The 22,988-nt window shown below is 42.9% G+C and overlaps 3 protein-coding genes across 7 annotated transcripts in view; 1 reads left to right on the forward strand and 2 right to left on the reverse strand.

The window, feature by feature from the left end:
* Window positions 1-4,730, reverse strand: part of PGAP1 (post-GPI attachment to proteins inositol deacylase 1) — a 30,809-nt gene extending 26,079 nt beyond the window's left edge. The window contains exons 1-2 of the mRNA XM_066322564.1: window positions 4,579-4,730; window positions 388-541 (exon numbers count right to left, since the gene is read on the reverse strand). Of these exons, the coding sequence (XP_066178661.1) occupies window positions 388-541; window positions 4,579-4,641 (217 nt within the window). The 5' untranslated portion in view covers window positions 4,642-4,730. The remainder of the gene's footprint in view (window positions 1-387; window positions 542-4,578) is intronic.
* A 393-nt stretch (window positions 4,731-5,123) lies between these two features.
* LOC136363823 (MLV-related proviral Env polyprotein-like) lies at window positions 5,124-12,445 on the forward strand. Its single transcript, XM_066323297.1, has 2 exons — window positions 5,124-5,784; window positions 9,273-12,445. Exon 2 carries the CDS (start codon window positions 9,927-9,929, stop codon window positions 10,860-10,862), a length of 936 nt encoding a protein of 311 aa, XP_066179394.1. The 5' UTR covers window positions 5,124-5,784; window positions 9,273-9,926; the 3' UTR covers window positions 10,863-12,445.
* Window positions 12,446-12,883: 438 nt separating this feature from the next.
* Window positions 12,884-22,988, reverse strand: part of ANKRD44 (ankyrin repeat domain 44) — a 130,349-nt gene continuing 120,244 nt past the window's right edge. For 3 of the 5 annotated variants that reach the window (XM_066322570.1, XM_066322567.1, XM_066322566.1), the window contains 4 exons: window positions 22,093-22,175; window positions 20,875-20,957; window positions 19,698-19,789; window positions 12,884-17,552 (listed from right to left, as the gene is read on the reverse strand). In XM_066322570.1, the coding sequence (XP_066178667.1) occupies window positions 17,287-17,552; window positions 19,698-19,789; window positions 20,875-20,957; window positions 22,093-22,175 (524 nt within the window). In that variant the 3' untranslated portion in view covers window positions 12,884-17,286. The remainder of the gene's footprint in view (window positions 17,553-19,697; window positions 19,790-20,874; window positions 20,958-22,092; window positions 22,176-22,988) is intronic. The other 2 variants (XM_066322569.1, XM_066322568.1) reach the window with 1 other exon arrangement.

Below are 22,988 nucleotides of genomic sequence, written 5' to 3' on the forward strand. Positions count from 1 at the left end.
AGCATTTAATTCCTTTACATCACAGACGCTTCAGTTTCTCCTAATCAAATTCAGGTCGTGTTTTATTCGGCGTTAACAGCACCAAACACTGTTCAAATCAAAACCAACTAGATGTCTGCAATCGAAAGTCCAGCAAGGGTACTGTGCTGCCAGAGGAGAGCATAAACTGTACTGCTTCTGGCTTTCAAAAGGCTTGCTCCAGAGAAATGTTATACCTTACCCATTTGACTGATTTCAAACAAAAATCATGTATCCTGACTGAAATTAAACAGACAAATACGATCAACCATTATGACTCTGTCTGGTATTTTTTCAAACAGAAAACTAACTAATGCACAAATCTGAGAGTTTTTTTGTAACAAAGCTAGAACTCAGCTAAACACTTACCTTGTTTGTAACTGCCAGCATTCCCGGGAAGAAAGAGGACTGGAATTCCTGTCAATATGAGATTTTTGTTTTCTTCAGCATAGTTCCCTTCCCCATAGAGATACAGCTCATATGCTGGGTATCGTCTGGCTGTTTTCTTGGGTAATTTTATTTTCTATTTGCAAAAGTTAAAAAGAAAACAAACAGCTTGTTTATAGTGCTACAAAAAGGAAAATACAGTGGCTATCCAGCCATTTAAATGATCTGGCTTATTTGGTTTTATTTTTATGGTTGTAAATTACAGTGTAAACAACACAGAATGAAAAACTGGGTTTGGCTTCAAAAAACAGCTAATAAAAAATGGAATATCAAACAAACTGTTTAAGTAAGTATTACTGGGCATAATAACTGGCTGCAGTTACTCTAAAGAGTGATTACCTTCAACTAGCTTTGAAACAAATGAAATGCAAATGAATGCAATTATGTATCTATCAAAATCGCACATTTATAAAGTAAATCCAGCCTTATAATACAGGGAGGGGAAGAGGAAATAAAAAAGGCATGTCAAAACCCCCCAGTTCTCCCAGGAGAGGAGAAGCTGAGACCAGAAAGCATGTGAGTGATGCTAACTATTCCCGATGCACCAGAATGGTGCTGGAATCCTTTGCAGCGCCCTGGATGTCAGAGCTAACCCCCGAGAGCGGCGCGATGTGGGTGACTGAGATGACACCTGTTACCTCGGGGGAAACGACATTTGCCGTGGGAATTCTCTGAGCTGGTTTTTACAGAGCTGTCACCTGCAGCAGGAGTTTAAACAGTAGCAGTAACCACCTCAGCACGGCTCAGCAGAAGAAACAAACCCGTGGCGCTTGCAGGCTTTTTGTTTCATTTCCAGAGGCGGCTCTGTGGTCTGACAAACCGCCTGGCTCTGTAACAGCTCAAGGTCTAATGCACATGTCAGCCCTCACTTCATAGACGGCCCTATTCTTTGTGCTAAAGACACTAACAAGCCACCCCCTAGCCCAGCACACATCTGATTCACAGGATTAGGATTCCTGAAGGGAAAATAACAAGATCTCTTTGATCCCAAGGGCTAGGTGAGGATTAATCTTACTCCAGTAAGTCAATCTCTTAGAGTCATATGGCACTGTCTTAATTAAACGTGTTCTTGTTTACTATTTTGGTTTAACACCTGCACAGAGGTTGGTTGGTTGGTTGGTTTATAGCTCTTTCTAAGATACAGATTTTTAAAATTTTGATGAGTGCAAACACACTTGTTCTAATCTTTGTTTTATTATGTTACAACAATTGAGAGAAAAATAAGATAATACAAAAATAAATGTATTAAGGTGTTAATTTATATTTTAAGGAAACACTTTTACAGAATAAGGTCAAGACTAAACTCAGTTTCGTATCAGAAATCTCCTGTAAAGTCTCTCTAACTGCTTCCCTGAAACAGAAGCATCTTTAATTCAAACAATTTATTGTTTTCCCTCAGTTGCATCAACCATAAAGGTGATTTAGCTTTAATTCTGTGCCCCCATGCTCCTTCCCTTCCCTGTTCTTCTCTATCTCTCCTCAGTTAATGACTATTTTCTTTCCCCCTTGATCTTCAAATTTTTTGGTATATTGGTTATTTGCAAACTATTTTCATGATGTTATATCTATATATGTATATTAAAAAAATCTCTATTCTATGAGACATATCTATGTGTGTGTATTATTTACAGTATTTTAATTATTTTGATTCATTAACATAATAGAGAGTGTAAGTCAAATTCTCTCACTGAGAACAAGAAAAATTCATTCAGGGGTTTTCAGATCACCCCTGGGTCTTTTCCCTTTCTTCATCATCCTGCCTTTCCAGCTTCACTGACCTCACTGTCCCATTCTCATTTCTTTCTGCTGCTCCTCTAGCAAAGGCTTCCAAAATTATGTGGAAAAAAACTTCAGCAGTTCCCATTACTAAACTAAGAGTAAAAGCCATCAAGATGTGCTTATATGAGTTCTTGACAGATCAAATCAACTCTTCATCCACAGAAACTTCCTGCTTCATTGTCTTTTCAAAAACTTTTACGGAACATAAAATTAACATGCTGTTCTTCCTTGGGGCAATGTCAAACACAAAACCCCACACAACCCACGAGAATTGTATTGTCAAAATACTGAGGGGGTTGGTTTTTTTTTTTTTTTGTAAATCACGGTATCTGAATAATAACAAAATGGCAATGTATAACTCTGAAGGAAAAGAGACATTCATGTTCCATGACAGTGGGTTTAAACTGTGGATTCCCAAGACACTGCTTATGTAATGAGTTGTAGCAAGCTACAGCAACTTTTTTACAATGTCAATGCAGGCAGGCTTCCTTTGTCACCCTGGTTCTGTAAGAAATTAGGTTTATATGAACAAGTCCTCATTACTCACTTCTGAATCTCTTGCCAAGTAGAGCTGAACAGGACAAGGGCAGGTAAAATTTAAACACTGCCCTTCTACAGCTCGTGCAAAAAAAGATGATCAATTACTAGGCTGACTCGGAGCCTAACCCACACTGACAGACACAAAAGAAATTAAACTTCTTGTTTAACTGCTCTGGCAGTTATTTGCTTTGCAATGTGATACCAACGCAGAAGCAAGGACAGGTACCTCCCATCCTGAGATTTCCTAGTGAAGGCAGCACTTACACAGACTACAGGCACCTCCAACAATAAAAAGCTATTTGTAAAGTACCTTAGCAAACCCAAACGAATTCACCATTTGCCCCCCAGCCCAAAGTACTGTTTTCTGCATGGTAAAAGTGATTAGTCAGGAAACAGAAATTCCAGAGGGAAACACAGCCAGCTGTGACTTGCATCTCCTGCATGGGACTACTGCTCACCTCTAAGCCTTGCATCCTGCCTAGAGATGCCTGGAGCTCCAGCCCTTACATAATGAGTAAATACAAAAGATGTGGTGGCAGACAAGAGTTTCAGGCAGCTGCCAATAACATCTCACGGTTTTTGCCAGTAACTTTCTGTTGGTTGGCTTCAGATTGAAGCTGAAGTAGGTTCTGGCTGCCAGGAGATCCGAAAACTCGCTGTATAGTATTTAAGTATTTATAACTGCTTAAACAAATTTGTTCGACAGCACTGATAAAACAATTCCTGTAGCCACACCAAGTTCCTCTCTTGTAGGCTAAGATGGCTATATCAAGGTTAATAGATCCAAAAATTAACTTTCTGCCTCTAGATGAATTTAGACATTAGGTTTTGCTTTTAGATCTTCTTTACTGTGCAAGCCAGCTTGCAACCTACTTCTGAACTGTTATTTAGAATAATTACTATTTTCCCCAACACAGAGTAGATCTCAGATAATGAAAAAATTAATGTTCAGAAGCCAACTAATTATGCTTTTAATAAGACAGAAAACGCTGTAGTGAGAACTACTATCAAAAGGGAAATTGTTTTCTAACAACTGCATGGTGAAACATTAGCAGTGAACTCGCAAACATCCATTTACATCCTTGCACTACTAAGCCAGAATAGCGCGTGGAAAACATCAGTTCCCGGAGCAGTCCCCTCCCTCACACTGATCCCGGGTTTTCAAAGGGACTTCTACAAGGCTCTGTTAACAAAACAAGAGGGTCCTCAGAAGGATGGGACATGCCACCCCCAAAGTGCTCACCTAGAGGACTTTGCACCACCTTGAGAAATACAACAAAAAAGCTCAGTTACGCGCTTTTTTGACACACGGGTTACTTCACACCACAAGTCGTGAAAAGGGCCCTGAAGTGCAGGGCTCGGCCTCCCGGGCAGCGGCAGCGCTGGGAGCGCCGGCAGAGGAGCTGGGCCAGCCTCCTCCTCGGCCGACACCTGCGTGAGCGCCTGGGGTCACAGAGCCACAGGTAACTCCAGGCACCGGCAGCTTCCGTGGCGGGCAGGTTCAGCGCCGGGGGCGGCACGAAACGCCCGGCTGGGTTACAGGTGGGCAGCTCTTCACCTTCCTCTCCCCAGGAGCACCGCCACACGACGCGGGCACGGCAGCGCGTCCTGCCGGCCCCGGCCCCGCTCACGCCCCACTGCCCGCTCTCCGCCGGCGAACCCCCGGGCAGGGGCGGCGAACCCTCCCCGGGGAGCCGCACCTCAGGCGCCCGGCTCCGGGCTCCGGCCGCGGCGGGGCGGGCGGCAACGCCCCGGGAGCGGCAGGTCCCACCTGTTACACCCCGCCGCACTCACCAGGTACTCGGGGTACTCGTACATGTAGGTCATGCTGCAGCGGTTCTCTTCGTAGAGGAACATCACGTCCCGCACGCCCAGCAGCACCAGGGCCGCCAGCGCCCCGTAGAAGAGCGCTGCCAGCGCGGGCAGCCGGCGGCCCGCCCGCCCCATGGCACCCCGCGGAGCGGAGCGCTGCTCCCCGCGGGCTCCCCGCGCACACGGGCACGGCGGGGCGGGGCGGGGCGGGAGTGCCGCCGCCCGGGAGGCGGAGCGGGAGGGCGGCCCGGCCGGCGCCTCAACCCGGCCGGCGCCAGGGGGCGGCCGCCATGTTGGGGAGGTCGGGCGGCCGCCGGGCCGAGGGGCCCGCCCGCCATGTCGCGGCTCGCAGGGAAGGCGTGTCCGCCATGATGGGGAGGGCACTGCGCCGCGGCCGGGAGGGAGCGCGGGGCAGATCCAACCCCGCCGTGCCGCTCACCTTGCCGAAAACAGCTGCACACCCCGCGGGGCACGCACCGTGCCCTAGGGGGAGCGGTTCAGTGATAAACTGAAAGCTGCAGGTGTGAGAAACATAAGCTGGTTTTGTTCACTAGAGGTCAAACAACTCAAATAACAGAAAGTTACTATGTTACTATCTAAGCTTATAGAAAAGCCATACGCAAACATGCTCTTGCTCAATCCTTTTTCTGTACTTGCTTAATCAGCTTTAAGTTTCAGAAACCTGAGCACAGCTGCCATATAAGGGAAAAGGCAACCGGAGGATGACTACCCGCCTTCACCACCACGACCACCGGGAGGCAGAAAAAGACCCCCTAGCTACAGGTCGCACATGCGCAGAGTACAACAGGAAAAGACACGTCAACTAAAGAGAAAAGATAAAAAGGGGGACTGGAATCTGCACGGGGCAGCAGTGGGCAGAGCGGAGACTCTGCTGCCGTCCAGCGCTGTATTTGCCTTTGCCTTGCCTGCTGTAATTTAATAAATTCCGATTGGAATCCTTACTTGTGTCTCCAGTCTATTACAATTTGGTGCCGTGACTCGGATGCCAGCTGCACGATAGGGCTTTTGGTTCTGCCTGGGGGCGCCCCGCCGATCAGTCGGCGGCCCTGGTAGTTCCCATTCCTGTCTCGATTGCACCGACGAACCTAAATTCAAGGCATTAGGCAAAGGAAGCCGGCAGACCCTGTAAACTTTGTGCACAAAGGTCCGGACGAAGACGCGGGACGCGTGAGTATCTGTGTGGGATCCGTTCGGTCTGGGTGTCCTGGAGTGCTGCGAGTGATGTGTGTGTGAGAGGGGAACCGGCAGCTCGGATTCCCCAAGCGAGTTCGGACCCTCAGTAGTGCGGTTCTCATTGCCCGCGAGGGCCTGAGCCACGAACAAGGGGCAGCGAGTGATTTTGCATCACAAGAGCGTGTGAGGGCACTCCAGAAGATGGGACAGGGGAAGAGCAGGCCCCCTACTCTCATAAAACTTCCCCCCCGGTGCCTAAAGACAGTCCACTGGGGTTTATGTTGGATAATTGGAAGCATTACCCTAACACAGGGGGTAAAGAAAAAGCTAAAATGATTCACTATTGTATGGAAGTATGGGGTGGGAAAGAAATTTCCCGAAGTGTTTTTTTGGCCCATCTTCTGATCATCAGAAGACTGGGTAAGGCAGAAACTTAATGTGTGGGTAAATACCAAAACCCCCTTCAGTCAGGAAGAAAGCGACTATGCTAGTGTCTGGGTTACAAGACCTGGGGGTGAAGTACTCGTTTCCCCTCAAGGAGGGAGGGCGAAAGAAAGACAGAAGCCTTACTGATCCCACCCCCTTACATACCCCCTCAGAACCCCCAGATCCCGAATGTACCTCCAATGGAGCCCCAGGGAACTGGAGGTAATCCCGAGCCCCCCCCGAAGAGGAGCAGGGACCCATAACCCGAGGTCGGGCTAGACAGCATAACTTATACCCCCTAAGAGAAACGCCCGTAGGGGGCCAGGGACCTCACCTAGCGACAGGATTTGTACCTTTGAGTTCTGGGGATGTTCGGGAATTTAAGAGGGAGATGGGGAGCCTCCTAGAAGATCCCTTGGGCGTGGCCGAGAGACTGGACCAATTTTTGGGACCCAGTATCTATACTTGGGGTGAGTTGCAAGCCATATTGAATATTCTCTTCACGGCCGAGGAAAGAAATATGATTAGACGAGCAGGGATGCGAATATGGGATGCACAACGCACACAAGGATCTTTAGCAGACACCAAGTGGCCTTTGCAGGATCCCAACTGGAGTCATCAGCAGCAGGATCACAGAACTAACATGCAGGATCTGAGGGTGAGAATAGTACAGGGGATCCGGGAAGCGGTGCCCAGAGGGCAGAACATCAACAAGGCATTTAATGAGACAGAAAAAGGAGGAGACACCCACGGATTGGCTAGAACGCTTGAGAAAAACCTGCAGATGTACTCGGGCTTAGACCCTGAGACACCGTTGGGGCAGGCACTATTAAAAACACAATTTGTGGCTAAATCATGGGAAGATATCAGAAAGAAGTTAGAAAAATTAGATAATTGGCAAGATAGAGACCTGGATGAGCTATTGAGGGAAGCACAGAAGGTATATGTGAGAAGGGATGAAGAGAGTCACAAGAGACAAGTAAGAATGATGGTGACAGCAATAAGGGAAACTAAGAGAATGGAAGCCCCTCCAAAAACAAGTCAAGGGGCCCAGAGAAATGGGGGAGGGGTTCCTCGGGTAGAGAAAAAGGAAGTAGGCATATGCTTCTACTGCGGAAATAAAGGACACTTTCGGAGGGACTGCAGGAAGCGGCTGAGGGGTGAGAGAGCCTTTAAGGAAGACTAGAGGGGTCAGGGGCTCTATTTGCTGGGGACACAGAATCATCAGGAGCCCTTGATATAATTAAAAATAGGTCCTCAGCGGCAGGAATTTGAGTTTTTAGTAGACACTGGAGCAGAGCGATCGACAGTCCAGGTATTACCAGGGGGATGCAAGATATCAAAGGAAACTGCCCAAGTGGTAGGAGCAAAGGGGTAGCCCTTTGAGGTCCCTATTATTAAGGATGTACTGGTAGAATCAAAATCCAAAATGGGAATAGGGAACCTTCTGCTAGTACCAGAAGCAGATTATAATTTGTTGGGGGAGAAGGACTTGCAGTTATAGAATCAGGCCCTCTAAGTGGATCTTGGTCGGCACAGGCCTGTGAACTTTATGCTGTACTGCGGGCATTGCAGTTGTTGAAGAATAAATCAGGTACCATCTATACCGACTCAAAATATGCCTATGGGATTATACACACTTTTGGGAAAATATGGGAAGAGCGGGGGTTGGTAAACTCCCAGGGAAAAGACCTGATTCACCAAGATCTAATCAGGAAACTGCTGAAGGCCCTGAGGGGACCTAGGAAAATTGCTGTTGTTCACCTGAAAGGGCATCAAAGAGGACTAGATTTTAAAAGCAGGGGAAATAATGCAGCAGATTAGGAGGCAAAAAGGGCTGCGTTACTGACAATTACAATCTCTACCCCAGAAGGACCCGTGGGGTGAAAGGAGAAAGTGTGGGACTTGCGGAGGGAATCTGCAAGAACCCCCTTGCTATGCTTGCTGGAAGAATTGGGGAATAGATGCTATAGAATGTGCCTGTAGAAACCCAAGGGCAACAGATTGCCTTCTTCATGAAAAAGCTTGGAAAATATATAGCTTTACTACACAGGAGAAAGAAAAGATGGAAAAGATGGGATTAAGGGAGAACTCCAAAGGGGAATGGCGACTCCCGGAAGATAATAGAACTGTACTGCCTAAATCTGTAGCTTTATGGACATTATGAGGAGAATACATAGTAAAACACATTGGGGGGGCGCAAGCATTAGGAGATCAATTTGCCACCAAGCACATGTGCATCGGGGTAGATGACTTGGCAAAGCAGGTAGTGAGGGGGTGTGTTACTTGCCTGAAGGTAAATAGAGCTAATTTAAGAAAATCCTTAATGGGGGGACGACCCACAGCATACCGGCCATTCGCTAATATCCAACTAGATTTTACTGAGTTACCGAAGACCGGGAGGTATATATATCTATTGGTAATAGTGGATCACCTAACCCATTATGTAGAGGCATTCCCTACGGCAAGGGCAACAGCACAAACAGTGATCAAGATCCTATTAGAGCAGATTATTCCCAGATATGGAGTCACGGAAACCATTGACTCAGACAGAGGGCCTCACTTTGCATCCAAAATAATTAAAGAAACCATGGCAATAATGGGAATACAGTGGGATCGTCACACTCCGTGGCACCCCCAAAGTTCGGAGAGAGTAGAAAGAATGAATGGGGAAATTAAAAAACAATTGACCAAACTCATGATTGAGACCAAACTGTCATGGGTAAAATGCCTACCCTTAGCATTGCTAAATATCTGGACACAACCTAGATCGGACATGGGAATATCCCCATTTGAAATGTTGTATGGAATGCCCTACAATATGGAGGAACCACAAGATCATCCAAAGTTGAGGGATCAAAATATGAATGTATACATTACTAGCCTAATGAAGTTTAGGGAAAATCTGTGGAGAAAAGGAAGGTTAGCTCAGAGACCCCCACTAGGTTTGAAACTACACCAGGTGTAACCAGGAGATTGGGTGATGATAAAGTCCTGGAAAGAAGCAACCTTGGCCCCACAATGGGAAGGCCCTTACCTTGTATTGCTTACCACAGAAACTGCAATCAGGACAGCAGAAAAGGGGTGGACTCATGCTAGCAGAATTAAAGGGCCAGTGAATGAGCCAACTCCAGAGTGGAAGGTGACAAGCAATCCTGGAGACCTGAGGCTGAAGATCAAGAGGAAAGATCGTCAATGAGTAAACACCGTGTGGAATATGCAACAGAACCAACCACACTATACGGAGGAAGGACTGATTTGTAATTCTGATGTTAAGATAAGGTGTAAAGACCCCGAGTGCAATTGTTCTCCTTTTGATTGCCATATTTGTAAGGTCTGAGGGGACAGGTGGTGGAGTCATTGTGGGCGAGGAACCCCCCCTAGAGGAATTTGCAGCCCCTGCTGGGTACTGCAGTGGAACATAACTGATTGGATTCTAAAATATAAAGCTGAACATGAGGGATTAGTGGAAGAATCGGAAGAGTGGTGAAGGATTTTTGCATTAGGGGTTGAACCAGAATATTATTGTTATCACCCTAATGAACCCATCCCGTTCATAGCTGAAATTGTTGACTGCACCTGCCGTACACGCCTAAAGGGAATTCGGTGTGATACACCCCCGGTTAAATATCGGACCTGGGATTCCTACGTCAAGAGGCAACAGAATCGTCCTCGGGGGCCTCCTGAAGAATATCCCTGCTGCCGAGAAGATGGTACTCCTCGTGGCTCGAGGCAACCGAGTCGACGAGCGAGGCAGAGGGGTAAAAGGTTGTGGAGAAAGGAACCCCCAGGGTGAGACAACAAAACAATATTCGGGGAATTGCCTCAAGACTGGGAATAGAAGCAAGGACCTTGGGCAGGGCAACAGGTTGCAGTCTATGAAGTGGAAAAATCCTCAGATATGCTTCCATCCCTACGCCCCCAATGACGCTCGCCACCTGACCCAGCAGATTACTTTTCTTTTGTTAGTGTTATATTTAGGAGGGGTCAGTGCTGTAGATACTCTACCACACCAGCCATTTAAGTGGTCCTTGACAAGATGGGACGACTCCCAGACATTACAAACCATTACCACGGTAGGGGCTCCAAGTTTTATGGTAGGGTTATGTAGCATGACTAATATTGACCATTGCGGAAAGGTATTGAATCTGACAGGGTTTTACATGTGTCCAAGCTTAAATCGAGGGAAAGGGTATTGCAATCTACCTGGGGAATATTTTTGTGGATACTGGGGTTGTGAAACAATTGCCTCTGATTGGGCGCCAGGAGGAGGGCCTGACGAATATTTGAAAGTAGATTTTGGACCAGTAGGATGCACTAAACCATGGAGGGGCCCATCAGGGGAAACGATCTATATAGGAACTTGCTTTTTCCTGTATGTTAATGTTACCCAGCCAGAAAAGCAAGAATGGCTATTGGGGAAGACCTGGGGAATTAGGCATTGGGAACCCGGAAGAGATAGAGGGAATCTGATTTTAATAAAAAAGGAACCAGTCCCACATGACACCCCCAAAGGTGTAGGACCAAACCCAGTACTGGTAGTAGGGCAGAACTGGACAGACACCACGAATAGCAGTGGTTCGGGAGAATTAACAGTGTCTCAAGCTGATGCCCCTGAAGAAGCCTCAAAATATGATACTCTGTAGAAAATAATGCAAGCTAGTTATGGCATTCTAAATAGAACAAACCCCGATTTAACAAGAGAATGCTGGCTTTGCTGTAACATCCGGCCTCCTTTTTGTGAAGCCAGTGGGGTAACAGCTAGAACAAAAAAGATAAACGGGACTAATCCAAAAGAATGCCTTTGGAAAAAGACTAAAGAAAGTACTCAAGGGGTTACGCTCTCTCAGGTAACTGGACAGGGACGGTGCGTGGGTACTGTTCCCCCTGATAGAGAACATTTGTGTAACATCACTGTGAAAGACCCAAAACAAAGACAAAAGGCAGATTGGTTACTTCCGGCTCCCAATACTCGGTGGGTTTGCCAGAGTATAGGAATTACTCCTCGTTTATCTTTAAAAACCTTCAATCACACCCATGACTATTGTATTCAAGTAACTATTATATCAAAAATTACTTACCATCCAAAAGATTATGTCCTTGAACAGCACACAACCCCAGACCATCACCTCATGAGAAGAGAACCTTTCACCGCCCTGACTATAGCAACTCTTCTGCCTATAGGAGTGGGAGCTGGAACAGGGATAACCTCATTAGTCAACCAACAGAAAGAATTTAGAGCACTAAGAATCTCTGTAGATGAAGATTTAAGTAAAATAGAAAAAGCAATTGATGGGTTAGTAAAATCAGTTAGATCACTGTCAGAAGTAGTATTACAAAATCGAAGGGGGTTAGATCTGCTATTTTTACAACAAGGGGGCCTTTGTGTAGCACTAAAGGAGGAATGCTATTCTTATGTGGATCACACAGTAGTAATCAATACTATGAATGAACTAAGGAAGCAGATAGAACAGAGAAAAACGGAAAGAGAAGCACATCAGAGTTGGTATGAGAATTTGTTCAACCACTCTCCTTGGTTAACCATCTGCTTTCTACTATTGTGGGGCCAGTAATTCTGTTGGCACTCGGGCTTACCTTTGGACCATGTATATTTAATAAACTGATTACTATAGTGAAAAGCCGGCTGGAAGCGGCACCCCTCATGCTCCTTAGAACTAAGTATAATCAGATACCTGAAGAAGAAAATTTAGAAACTTTAGAGTTAGCTAGACAAGAACTGGAAAGATACAGTGACCAAACATAAGTAAGAACAAGAGAAATGGGGGAGCTGTGATAATCATAAACTGGTTTTGTTCACTAGAGGTCAAACAACTCAAATAACAGAAAGTTACTATGTTACTATCTAAGCTTATAGAAAAGCCATACGCAAACATGCTCTTGCTCAATCCTTTTTCTGTACTTGCTTAATCAGCTTTAAGTTTCAGAAACCTGAGCATAGCTGCCATATAAGGGAAAAGGCAACCGGAGGATGACTACCCACCTTCATCACCACGACCACCGGGAGGCAGAAAAAGACCCCCTAGCTACAGGTCGCACATGCGCAGAGTACAACAGGAAAAGACACGTCAACTAAAGAGAAAAGATAAAAAGGGGGACTGGAATCTGCACGGGGCAGCAGTGGGCAGAGCGGAGACTCTGCTGCCGTCCAGCGCTGTATTTGCCTTTGCCTTGCCTGCTGTAATTTAATAAATTCCGATTGGAATCCTTACTTGTGTCTCCAGTCTATTACAGCAGGCACTCACCGCCTAACAAGCGCTAGTTGGGATTTGGTTTTGGGTTTTTCTTTTCCTTTCTGTGGGTTTTGTTTGTTTGCTTTAAACACCGTGCTATCGCTGTCTTGAAGCCCTCTGCTGTATTTTAGTCCCCGTGGGACTGCTGCCCCAGGCCGCTGCAGGACACACCCAGCAGTGCGGTGCTGCTCACCAGGGAAAAGGGTAAAACAGCTAAGGACTGGAAAAATAAATAAATGACTGTGGTGGTTTATTTTGTTCCCCCACCTTCCCCGAATCTAAAGAGAAAGCAAAATCAGATTTCTACAGCAAGGGGTATTTACGTATGAGAGAAGTACGAAATATTTGCATTTTAATCTTCACTGCTAAACACTTAAACCTTCCCGACTCCCCCAAAAGAAACAAAATTTACTCAGTTTTCCACTGTATTTGTACCATTTTTATTTGTAAAAATAACCATCTGAATGCATTGCAATAGCAGTTTACAGTTAGGGTTCTTTATAACATTAATACAGCATTCAGTAGTTTAAAAAGTTACTAAACTGTGCTTCAGAAGATTCAGGTTGAATTCCAAGTCATTCAATGAATTAAGGTTTTTTTCCTCATTTCATATATGACATCTACCCAAGTCCTTAAACTTCAATTTACAAAAGCGAACAATACCGACAAAATCCCACCAAACCATCAAACAATGTTTTATATCGTTTATTACAAATGTTATGCAAAATATAACACTGGCACCAGATGCATATCACCATGGTTTGTAAAGATATATTGCACATGCTAAAGCATAAAATATAAGACAAAACCTACAAAACATAAGATATTGGCTTTAATATGTCGATCACTGCATAAGAAATGCATAAAATTACATTTTATACACACACTCAAGATTGTCACTAGTTTAAAACGCCCTTTCCTATAACACTGACCTAAGTTTACTTTTTTGTGTAATAAGAAAGCATTTTCAGCACTGCAAAATTATACATTATCCCTATAGAAATTTAGCATATTAATTTTCATTTCAATGCAGGTAGAACATATGAAAAGAAGAAACACTTTATACATTCAAAGAAGGTCTGAAATGAAAATTTACTGGTAATATATTGCTTTTATAACACTTAAATGAAAAAAAAAAAGAGACAAGTTTCACAAAACATTTCCATTATACACAAATATAAAAAGGCACTCTAATATTTCTTACATGACTAAGAATAAAAATCACAAATTTTTTTTTTTAAATCATCCTCAAATACATAACCAAGTTTCTCAACAGTACAATGGATAAACAATTCATTTCATGTGTTTGTTCTAATTCAATAACCTGGCAGTTGTTGACTGCATAAAAGTACCAAACACATTATGGTGCCCTTTTAGTAGCGATGAACAGAAATCCCCTGAGCTATTTCACAGCAATTTCAGGCAGTCCGGAGGTTGTAACTCAGTATTGATGAGAGAGGCTCGGGAGCCCTTCCTGCTCTGGATTCCACCTGCAGCTGTGGTTAAAATACAGGATGAAACGATCCTGCCAATACACCTGGGCAGGGAGCTGCCCCTCCCCGAGTGCCCTCTGCTGGGTGCAGACACAGAAGCTGCCCACGTACTGTAAGCTGCAGGATACAGGGTTAAGTGCAACAATTCTGTATGATTACTCTTGTAAGAAGTCCACAGAAAGGCAAGGAGATTATTTACAAGAGTAACGTTACTCCCACGCTTAAATACCTGCCCTAAACTACACATTTATTTCTACGTGTGATAAATTACAGATTAATGTGCTAGCATACAAAAAAAAGGGATTCTGGTAACTCACGTGAGATGTGGGACAAGCCAACACTGAGCACTCCCGAGTGTCTCACTCATGGCAGTTTTCCTCCCAAATCCAGCACCCTCAAAACACGACCTGTGCAGTGCCCTGGAGGTGCCAGCACGGCCTGTGCTCCTGTGCTTTTTGGAATGCTGTATCCTGACAGCACTGTAGGGTTTCATGGGCAAAGGTTAGATCTGGTTCCTGGAAGGATCAGTGTGACTCAGAAATAGATCACCTCTGCCTCTGGGATGCACGAAGAGGCAGCAGCTGTTGCACTGCACAATTACCAGTGTTACGAGGTATCGCAGTTAGAACAAGTTTTGGTAACTGTATGGTAGCAGGTAAAAAATACTCCAAGTTTTAAAATGGCTGCTTAAAATAAGACAGCAACTTGTGATAAAAAGGGCTGGTTTTCTCTTAATGAAGCACTGTCATGTAGGACAGGGTAATTTTCTGTATTTCAGGGTGAGACATACAACTAATCCTGCCAAGGAGCCTGCCTACATTTCTGCTTAAAATAAGATTAAAATGCTGATTCTGCTGTTAGACAGGTGGCAGCTATTTCCCATATGTTTGTTTTCAATGCCATCCTTCCACATAAAAAAAACACCCAAAATTTGGGATTACTATTCATTTTGGAACAGGCATCACTGAAAATTTTAAGAATTGATCTCTCCTCTTATTGTCAGTGTTTTAAGTAAGGTGGTTACTACTATTCTGCAACTTTTAAATCAAAAAAGCTGAGAAAAAACCAATTAAAATGTTATTTGGTGCTATTTTTGAGGAGAAAACCAAGGTTTCAGGTTCTCTGTCATTCTACTGTAGAAACTAGAGTTGAGAGAAAATAGGGGATTTTTTGTTGTAAACTTTGGAAAATTGCTAACGTTCAAGGGAAAAAATGCTCAGTTTTAGTAAGGCAAAATAAACTTAACATATAAATATTTTTTCTTAATTAAAGAACTGAAATCTGCCAATAGATTTTCAACAGTTCAGCAGAACAGGGCTAAAAACTGCAATTCAAATTCAAATCCTTACTTTTCCTTTACCCTGCCGAAAGCGAGCACCGAGGAAGCTCATCTCACCCTCCCGGCACAGACACAGGCCTGAGACAAGCTGAGTGGGAATGACAGGAACACCTGAGTCCATGCTCTGCCACCTCCTCTCCTCTCTCTGCCACAGCTGTGTGGGTTTTCTCACCTGTCTGGCAAGGGGCTGGATCCCTTTCTTAAGCTCTTAAACAAAGGAAGGTGTTGTGCTTTCTGCTTTTTCCCAATACAGCCAGTGGACCTTTGCGTTCCGTACAAGATGGGCACTCTCCTAGAGTGCCTCCACCCTTCCTTTTGCTCCTCAGGCCCTTAGTCTTGCCAGATTCACAGTTCATTTCAGTATGCACGAATGCTAACTAGGAGAACAAGCCATAGCTATTTTTCCTGGGCATTTGTTTCATTGCAAATAAATAGAAACACATTTACATTAAAAGTATATGAACATATTCTTAAGCCTGGAAAAAAACCCCACCTGTGGTCAACACATTATCACTTAAAAATGTCAACTTGAAACCTGTGTCATAAAATGTAAAATTCAGCCAAGACTACTATTACCTCAAAAGTTTATATTTTTATCATTTAGAAAAAACTACTTCATTATGTCACTCACATTTTAAGAAAAAAAAAATAAAAGTAGCAAAGTCTTCAATTTAATTACTGAAGCATTTTGGTCCTCTTGGTACGGCTGGTTAGTTCATGATAGTTTTTGTTTGTGTTTTTTTGTTTTTGTTTACAAAGTCTCATTCTTCCTTTTGTACATCTGTTGCAGAGGAGGGTCGGGGTCCATTTGACCTAGAAACTTTGGCAGAAGGAGTAAACATATTCACAAAGTTGACACTGCTTTAAAAGCTGGTGACAAAAGGCTTTTTAACATCTATCTCTGGTCCCCTGCAGGGTACACTGGTATGTTTCTGGTGTTTGGTATTTCACCTTTTGGTGTTACGCTTTCATTGCTTTACCTTTGCTCTGTTAATTCAAACACGGGCAAAAGTATTTTAAAATTCAATACTGTTTACAGTAAAAGTCAGTCATTTAACCATAAAAAAGGAAAAAAGCGCCATTTAAGTTGGCAAATCATTATAAACTTTTACATACACCTTTGTCTGCACCTGATTTCTCCCCCTCTCCCCTTTTTCTGATACTGGATTCATGATTAATGGCTCAGGTGACAGAAACATCTAATGACCCTAATTCTGTAGTGCAAATAAACCATACACATTTGTGCTGAATTGAAAAAAAAAAATAAGGGCCAAGCGATTAGCATTTTACGGAAGTGATGTTTATGGGAAAATATGGTGAGATGGGCAGAATTTGGCCTTAAGAGTTAACAACTACGGTTTTCTAATTGTGTACTGCAACTAAGAACTGTAAAAAGTGCCTTCTGTACGTTTAAGTGCTTAATACAGGCAGAATGTAAAAGGTTTCATTTCCTGTAGAAAAGTAATACAGGCAGTTTTAAGATTACAACTTGACCTTTGGTTCATGTAAAAAAATTATCTAATTAACAGAGCCCCTGGAAGCAGGAAACAGACAAACGTAGGAAAGGGGTGATGCTCCAATCTGTGAAGGCTATGCTGGAAATAGGATTGTGTACTAAAGGTGCAGCTAAAACATGAAAGAATTCTTTACAAACAGATTCCCTGTTTACTTGTGCTGTCAAAAAAGAAAAAAGGCATTTTCTTTCTACTTAAAATAAGAGGTAGAGACTTTCCATAGGGGCACTTTGGGCCTAAAGAAAACATCAGGAGACTGAAAAGCTGCAGAACACTAATAGGAATATGTTCCAGTAAATCCCTCTAATTTTGTTATTTAAAGACTTGATTCTCATCAACACTACAAATCTTTCAATACCTGTTTCTCAAGAATAATAGTTAAGTATATAACTGTGGGATTTAAGCAGTTTAAAAAGACAAAAATTAAAGCTGACATGAAAGAATAAGGAAAAAAGCTTTCGAACACCAATGAGTCAAAATGTTTCAGAATCCGAATCATTTTCATTGTACCCATCCTCTGTTCCTATGTTATTACTCAAGGGCTTATTGTACGAGTTAATGCTGCCCATAGTGGAGCCATCGCAGAGGTGCGTCCTGCCCAAATTGTCTTTTTTAAAACAAGCGAAGTTGAAAGCCGTCACTGAACTGGAGGGAGAGAAAGGCATCATGGTAGCCAAAATGAGTGCCAGGCAGTCAGCCACGTCTTTGTTAGGAGCACAAGCCAGGGCTGGCGTATGACCTGGGCACAAACGCAGACAAGGCAATGGTTAGTACTGAGGGCACCCGGGGCACCCAGCATTCCTCAGGTACATCTCTAGGGACACCGTGGGGACATGGATGGGGTTACACATGCCAGGCAACGGGCGTGTTACTCACTCACACGGGACATGCCGGGAGAGACACTGGGGGCACTGCAGGCACCGGGACCACAACAAGCACTGCTTGTGTGAAACCAGGCAGCAAACACTGCACCAGTTCAATCCAAGCGCTCGCTGAACAGTTCTACAGCACAGACAGCACGGCCAGTACAGAACACAGGGAGTACAGCAACACGGACAGAAACCAGCGTCGGTTTCTGTGTGTATGAACGAGTCTCATTCTGAGAACAACTACTTTCATTAAACATGGAATATATTAGTTCAAAAATTTTTGGTTTAATAAGCAAACGATTTTAAAGATTGATCGGTTGAGTACCTATTCAACTTGGCAAGCAGTTTATTTTCAGAATTAAATTATAAAAGAACTAGACCAGAGCAGGGGGGTACATGGATAGCAGGTGTGACTACATGGATGGATGTTTAGTTACCCAAAGGTACATTGTGTTAGAAGAATAACAGCTGTATTGAGCAAGCGTGGCATACACTTCAAATACAGAGTTAATATGACTCCAATGTCAGTCAAACGAAGGACTGGAGAGCTATTAAAGCTTGTCTTCACTGCAGTTTAACTTGGCTCCTGTCCAAGCACTGCCCTAAAGCAGCTCTTCATGTTCATGAGCCTTGGAAGCCAGTGTGCTCATTACACTTACTGTCTGTACATTTTACAGGCTGCTGTGCAGAACTCCAGCACTTTCCAACAAATCCTCCTTTTACGCTAAGAGCTGAAAAATTCTTTTGCAGGTGGTTAAATCTTCAGCACTGCAGCAATAGTAATGTGAGGCAGTGGCCACTTGTGGTACCTACTGCCTCGAGGAAGCCAAGATCTGCAGCACAGATGAATTTGGTGGGCAAAAAGTTAATACAGTCTTGTTGCAAAATACCCACATTTAAGCACCGATTGCAGTCAGTGCATTTCCTCTTCCATGTTAGTTCTGTGTGTTCCAAGTGTTAATATTCTTTAGCTCTGTAAGATTCTATTGGAACTTTTCTCTTTTAAACTGTGCATGCTGTTCCTAGGAAAATTAAACGTGTATAAAATTTAAACGTAATTGTCATTTCTTACATACGAATTAGCTGGACTTGTATGTATTATTTTAAGGATAAAATCTGTGGTTAGAAGCTACTCTGGTTCATTTTACTGTCCCCTATCTGTAAAGTGAGGTTAGGGTCAGATGACTTCCATGGAACTCATTCATGCAAGTACAGCTAAGTAGCATTTGGCTTATAGTACATACCACTCAGTTCTTTCCATCCATAGATCTCAAATGTCTTGCAATGATGGGTGAGTAGTTACTTTATTTATTGTTACTTTACAGATATGGAAAGATGGAGGTACCAAATTGTTAAATTCATGCCATGAAGTTAGTATTGTAAGAAAGACCAACTTATTTCAGCAAGGTACTTTTAAAAACTATAATTGTAGAATCACATCCCTCTATGGTTCCTTATAATTATTAGGGAAGGACTTCGCTGAAGTCTGAAACAAAATTATTTAATTTAGTAACCAATTATGTATTTTATGAGACAACAGTCATTTAATTGCATCATGGATTAGGTCAGATAATTGGCAAGACAAGGTTTGATCTCAGAATGAGCTGGGACACACTCAAACATATGTTGATGGTTTTCTTCCTACCCATTAAAACATGCGCTGATTGAATGCAAAATCCTTAATTCTTCTGCAAGGCGTCAGAATTATCCGGTGCCACTTGCATGTTTAGGAAATTCAAGTTACCACTGCACTCAGGCATTAAAAAAGACTAGCTGTTGACAGTACATGCAAAATGAACAGTAAAAGGGACCACTGTGATGTTTAAAGTAGATTTTTATACTAAAGAAAGAGTATCTTTCAATTTTTTTTAAAATAGGTACTCACACAACTCATTGTCTGTTCTTGCAGGGATAAAAGCATCAATGAAGTCTATCATCACCTTTTAAGTCTATTGCTTTGGTCTGTTGTAAAATTACCTGTTGGGTCCTACTGTCAAAGTGTATCATTTACTTACCATTTTCATCTACTGCCAGGACACAGGCCCCTTTGGCCAGCAACTCTTCAACCACCATCTTTAGGCCATTTCGTGCAGCAATATGAAGAGGTCTACAAGAACATAACAATTCAACTTCAGTTTACAACAGATTTTCTAACAAAGTTAGGCAATGCTTAAAGCACACCCAGTAGCTGAATGGTTTCCTTCCTTGGATCATTAGAATTATATCATAGACACTAAATTTCATTCCAGCCTTTGAAACAATTGTCATGTTCCACATTTATAAAACAAGAATTTTTTGTGCAAGCACACGAAGATTGCTTAATACTTTCCAGCCTAAAGACTTTCTTTAAAAGGTTCTCATTTTTGCACTCTTTGCAGCACACAATTGATGTTTAAAAGGAAGAAGAATCCAAGACTGAAGAAATGCCTGTGTTCTGTCCTTAATTCTGGCTGGTACAGGCCGTTCAATATCATTGTATTGCCTTTTTATCCTTGAATACTCAATTGCTATTCTCTGTTACTGCAGAGCAGCTGGAAATTAAAAATAGCCATTGGTTTGCTCCTTTCCTGGCCCAACACCCAATGCTCCAGGGTTTGGGGACAGTTAGCAGGGCAGGAAAAACATTTTCCTATTAGAAGAGGGGGGAAAAAGGCCTAAGATGGAATAAATTATTCTGCAAGCTCTAGGTGATCTGCCACCTGAACTCATGGTTCAGTCTTCTGTAGTGGGATACCCCCATGCCAACAAACAGTTGCAGCTGATAACACATGCTATGGACAGAAGCTGCACATAAAATATCACCTAAAAAAACCTTCTGAGAACTAAATGTACCACCTTAAGTCTAAGTAAGTCTAAATAAATTATTTAAATTTAAGGTGAAGCTCAAAAAGCTAGAAAATGCCAGGGGTATACTTACACATTCAACATGATTAATAGACATTTTGACATAGTCTTCAAATAAATGACCTCAAATAATTTTTCCACCAGATCATGCATAGAAATGGCATCAACAGAATCAAAATTAGAAATGAGAATACAATACAATTTGGATCTTTTTCAAGGGAAAGCGTTCAAAAAAAAATCAGAAATTAGCTTTATGCTCTATGAAGTAATCTGAGACATGAATTTGAAATGGTAAACTGGAATATTCTGGTACGTCAACTGAACTTGAGAGGATCAGGCTATACTTACGTCTGCAATGCATTATTTTTTGCATTAATAAGGCTCTGTTCTTGGATCTTGTCAAGTATTAACAAGGCACATTTTTCATGACCCTGCAGTCAGGGAAAAAAAACCCAAAAGTGTTAATTTGCTGAGGAATTTGCAATTGAGGCAATAGAAATGTTACATAATAAAAGTGAAATTTAATAACTCAACTTGAAATACAAAACATATTGCTCAGTGAGACTATGCAGAAGGTGAACTAAGCAAGTCTTAAAATACCATTTGTGAACCACCACTGCTGGGATGTTTTAGCACATTTATAAATGTAGATATTCACCTGTCTTTCAACCCTGCATTCATTAAATATGAATTCACTTCCTCAGCTTTCAGAGAATGCTGTTTTCTCTTGAGTGAGCGTTCAGTGGATGATTTATCAGAACTGCACAGTGACAGAGAATGCTTTCATCTCAGAAACGAATACCACACTTTATGGGTATTTAAATGCCTTTCTGTATTATTAATAACCTACTACAAAACCTCTTCAGTGTCAGAGAGCTCTAACAATGGAACTTTGGGAATCACACAGATCCAGGCCTTATTTCTGATCCTGTTTCAGCACAGCAAGTTGCAGATGCTGAGCCTACAGTCCTGGCAGGTGAACAGCTGCCTGAAGGACCTTGAGAGTTCAACAAGGCTCATGTGTCTGCAGAAACTGGAGTAACGTGATCGCACTGGAACCCAATCTGTGGACAGGGGCGAAAGAAAAGGCCCAGGAGAGAGAATCCTATGGGCATTTTTTCTTGCAGAAATAGCAGTAGAAAATGGAATTAAGAGGAAGAAGGGTTAGGAGAGATACCATCACCCACCTAATCAGTACCTCTGGTTTCACTCCTGCTTTGTTAAGGAAAAATTCTGGGCTCCTTTCACAGGAATTGGAGATTTAATAAAAAATAATTTTATTTTTCTTTGTTACTGAACCTGTTAAGCAATTTTACAGTGAGATGAACCTTAAAGAGTTTCTTTTACTTCTCTTAGAGTCCCTTAAGTTTCAGCTGTCTTAAGAGCCATCCCTACTTCTCGAAGTACATTACTTAAACAGACTAGAGAAAAAGCTTGGAACACAAGCTTTCTCTTCACAACTTTGACCGCCACATTTCCATTGTAGAAAAAAAACCTGTAAGCACAAACACACATATATTCATACAGAGTGATGAGAATTAAAGCACAGAGAGATCTTCAACTTACTTTACTGCTAGCCAAGTGCAAAGATGTATTCAACTCCTTATCTTTTAATGTTAGGTCAGCCTTGGCAATGTTCACCAAAAAGTCTGAGGTACAGAGGAGAAATCAATGAACAAACCCGATGGGCAGATGAACATGTCAAAAGAGGAAAAAAATTTCTATTTGAATATACATGCGCATAGATGCTAATCGATTAAGTCTTAATAAGCCTTATAATAATGAAATTAGTGAATGAGAACAGATTTATCTTGTGCAGTTAATCAGCAAGCAAATGCAGAGCTAACAGCTCGTTTGTGGTGCCCCAAACTGTCAAACATATATCAATCTTAATTTATTTATGAACTTCCCTATTTGCAGATCAGCAATTTTTACCTGAATCACCTCTGCCTGAGAACAACTGTAAGTCATGCTTTGACAGGACTAAGGGGACGTAAAGAACTTGGGGTGCAGCCTGTGCAGTTGAAGCTAGAGAAAAAGGCATACTGCAAAGCCCATAAGGTCCCCAATCTGTGTGCCTGTGGCACATAGTCTAGCCTGGAAAAAGCAGCTGCTGATAGCTGCCTTCTCACAAATGAGGCTTCCTGTAAGACAGGACAGAAAAAGGTTAGATAATCTTTTTCACACATGCAGCTTTTACTGCTCCTCAAAATCCAGGAAGTAAACAGCAGAATAGAATTACTACTGCTGTTGTGCTCTTTACAGTGTGCTCTTGGGAGGAAGTAAGACTCAAATTTGTTATTGCAAATCTTCACCGAGACTGCCGAGAAGAAGCAGCAGCATTTTTTCATGGCTGGACAGCTCTCCCCTTACGGAAGGACACTGTCCACACAATCTGTTTTCCCTGCAGGGTTTCCCCAGGATGACGGGGACTGTCCCTGAGGGGCACACCTGCCGGGGCA

This window comes from Sylvia atricapilla, chromosome 7, assembly GCF_009819655.1.
Source record: "Sylvia atricapilla isolate bSylAtr1 chromosome 7, bSylAtr1.pri, whole genome shotgun sequence".
Lineage (NCBI taxonomy): Eukaryota > Metazoa > Chordata > Aves > Passeriformes > Sylviidae > Sylvia > Sylvia atricapilla.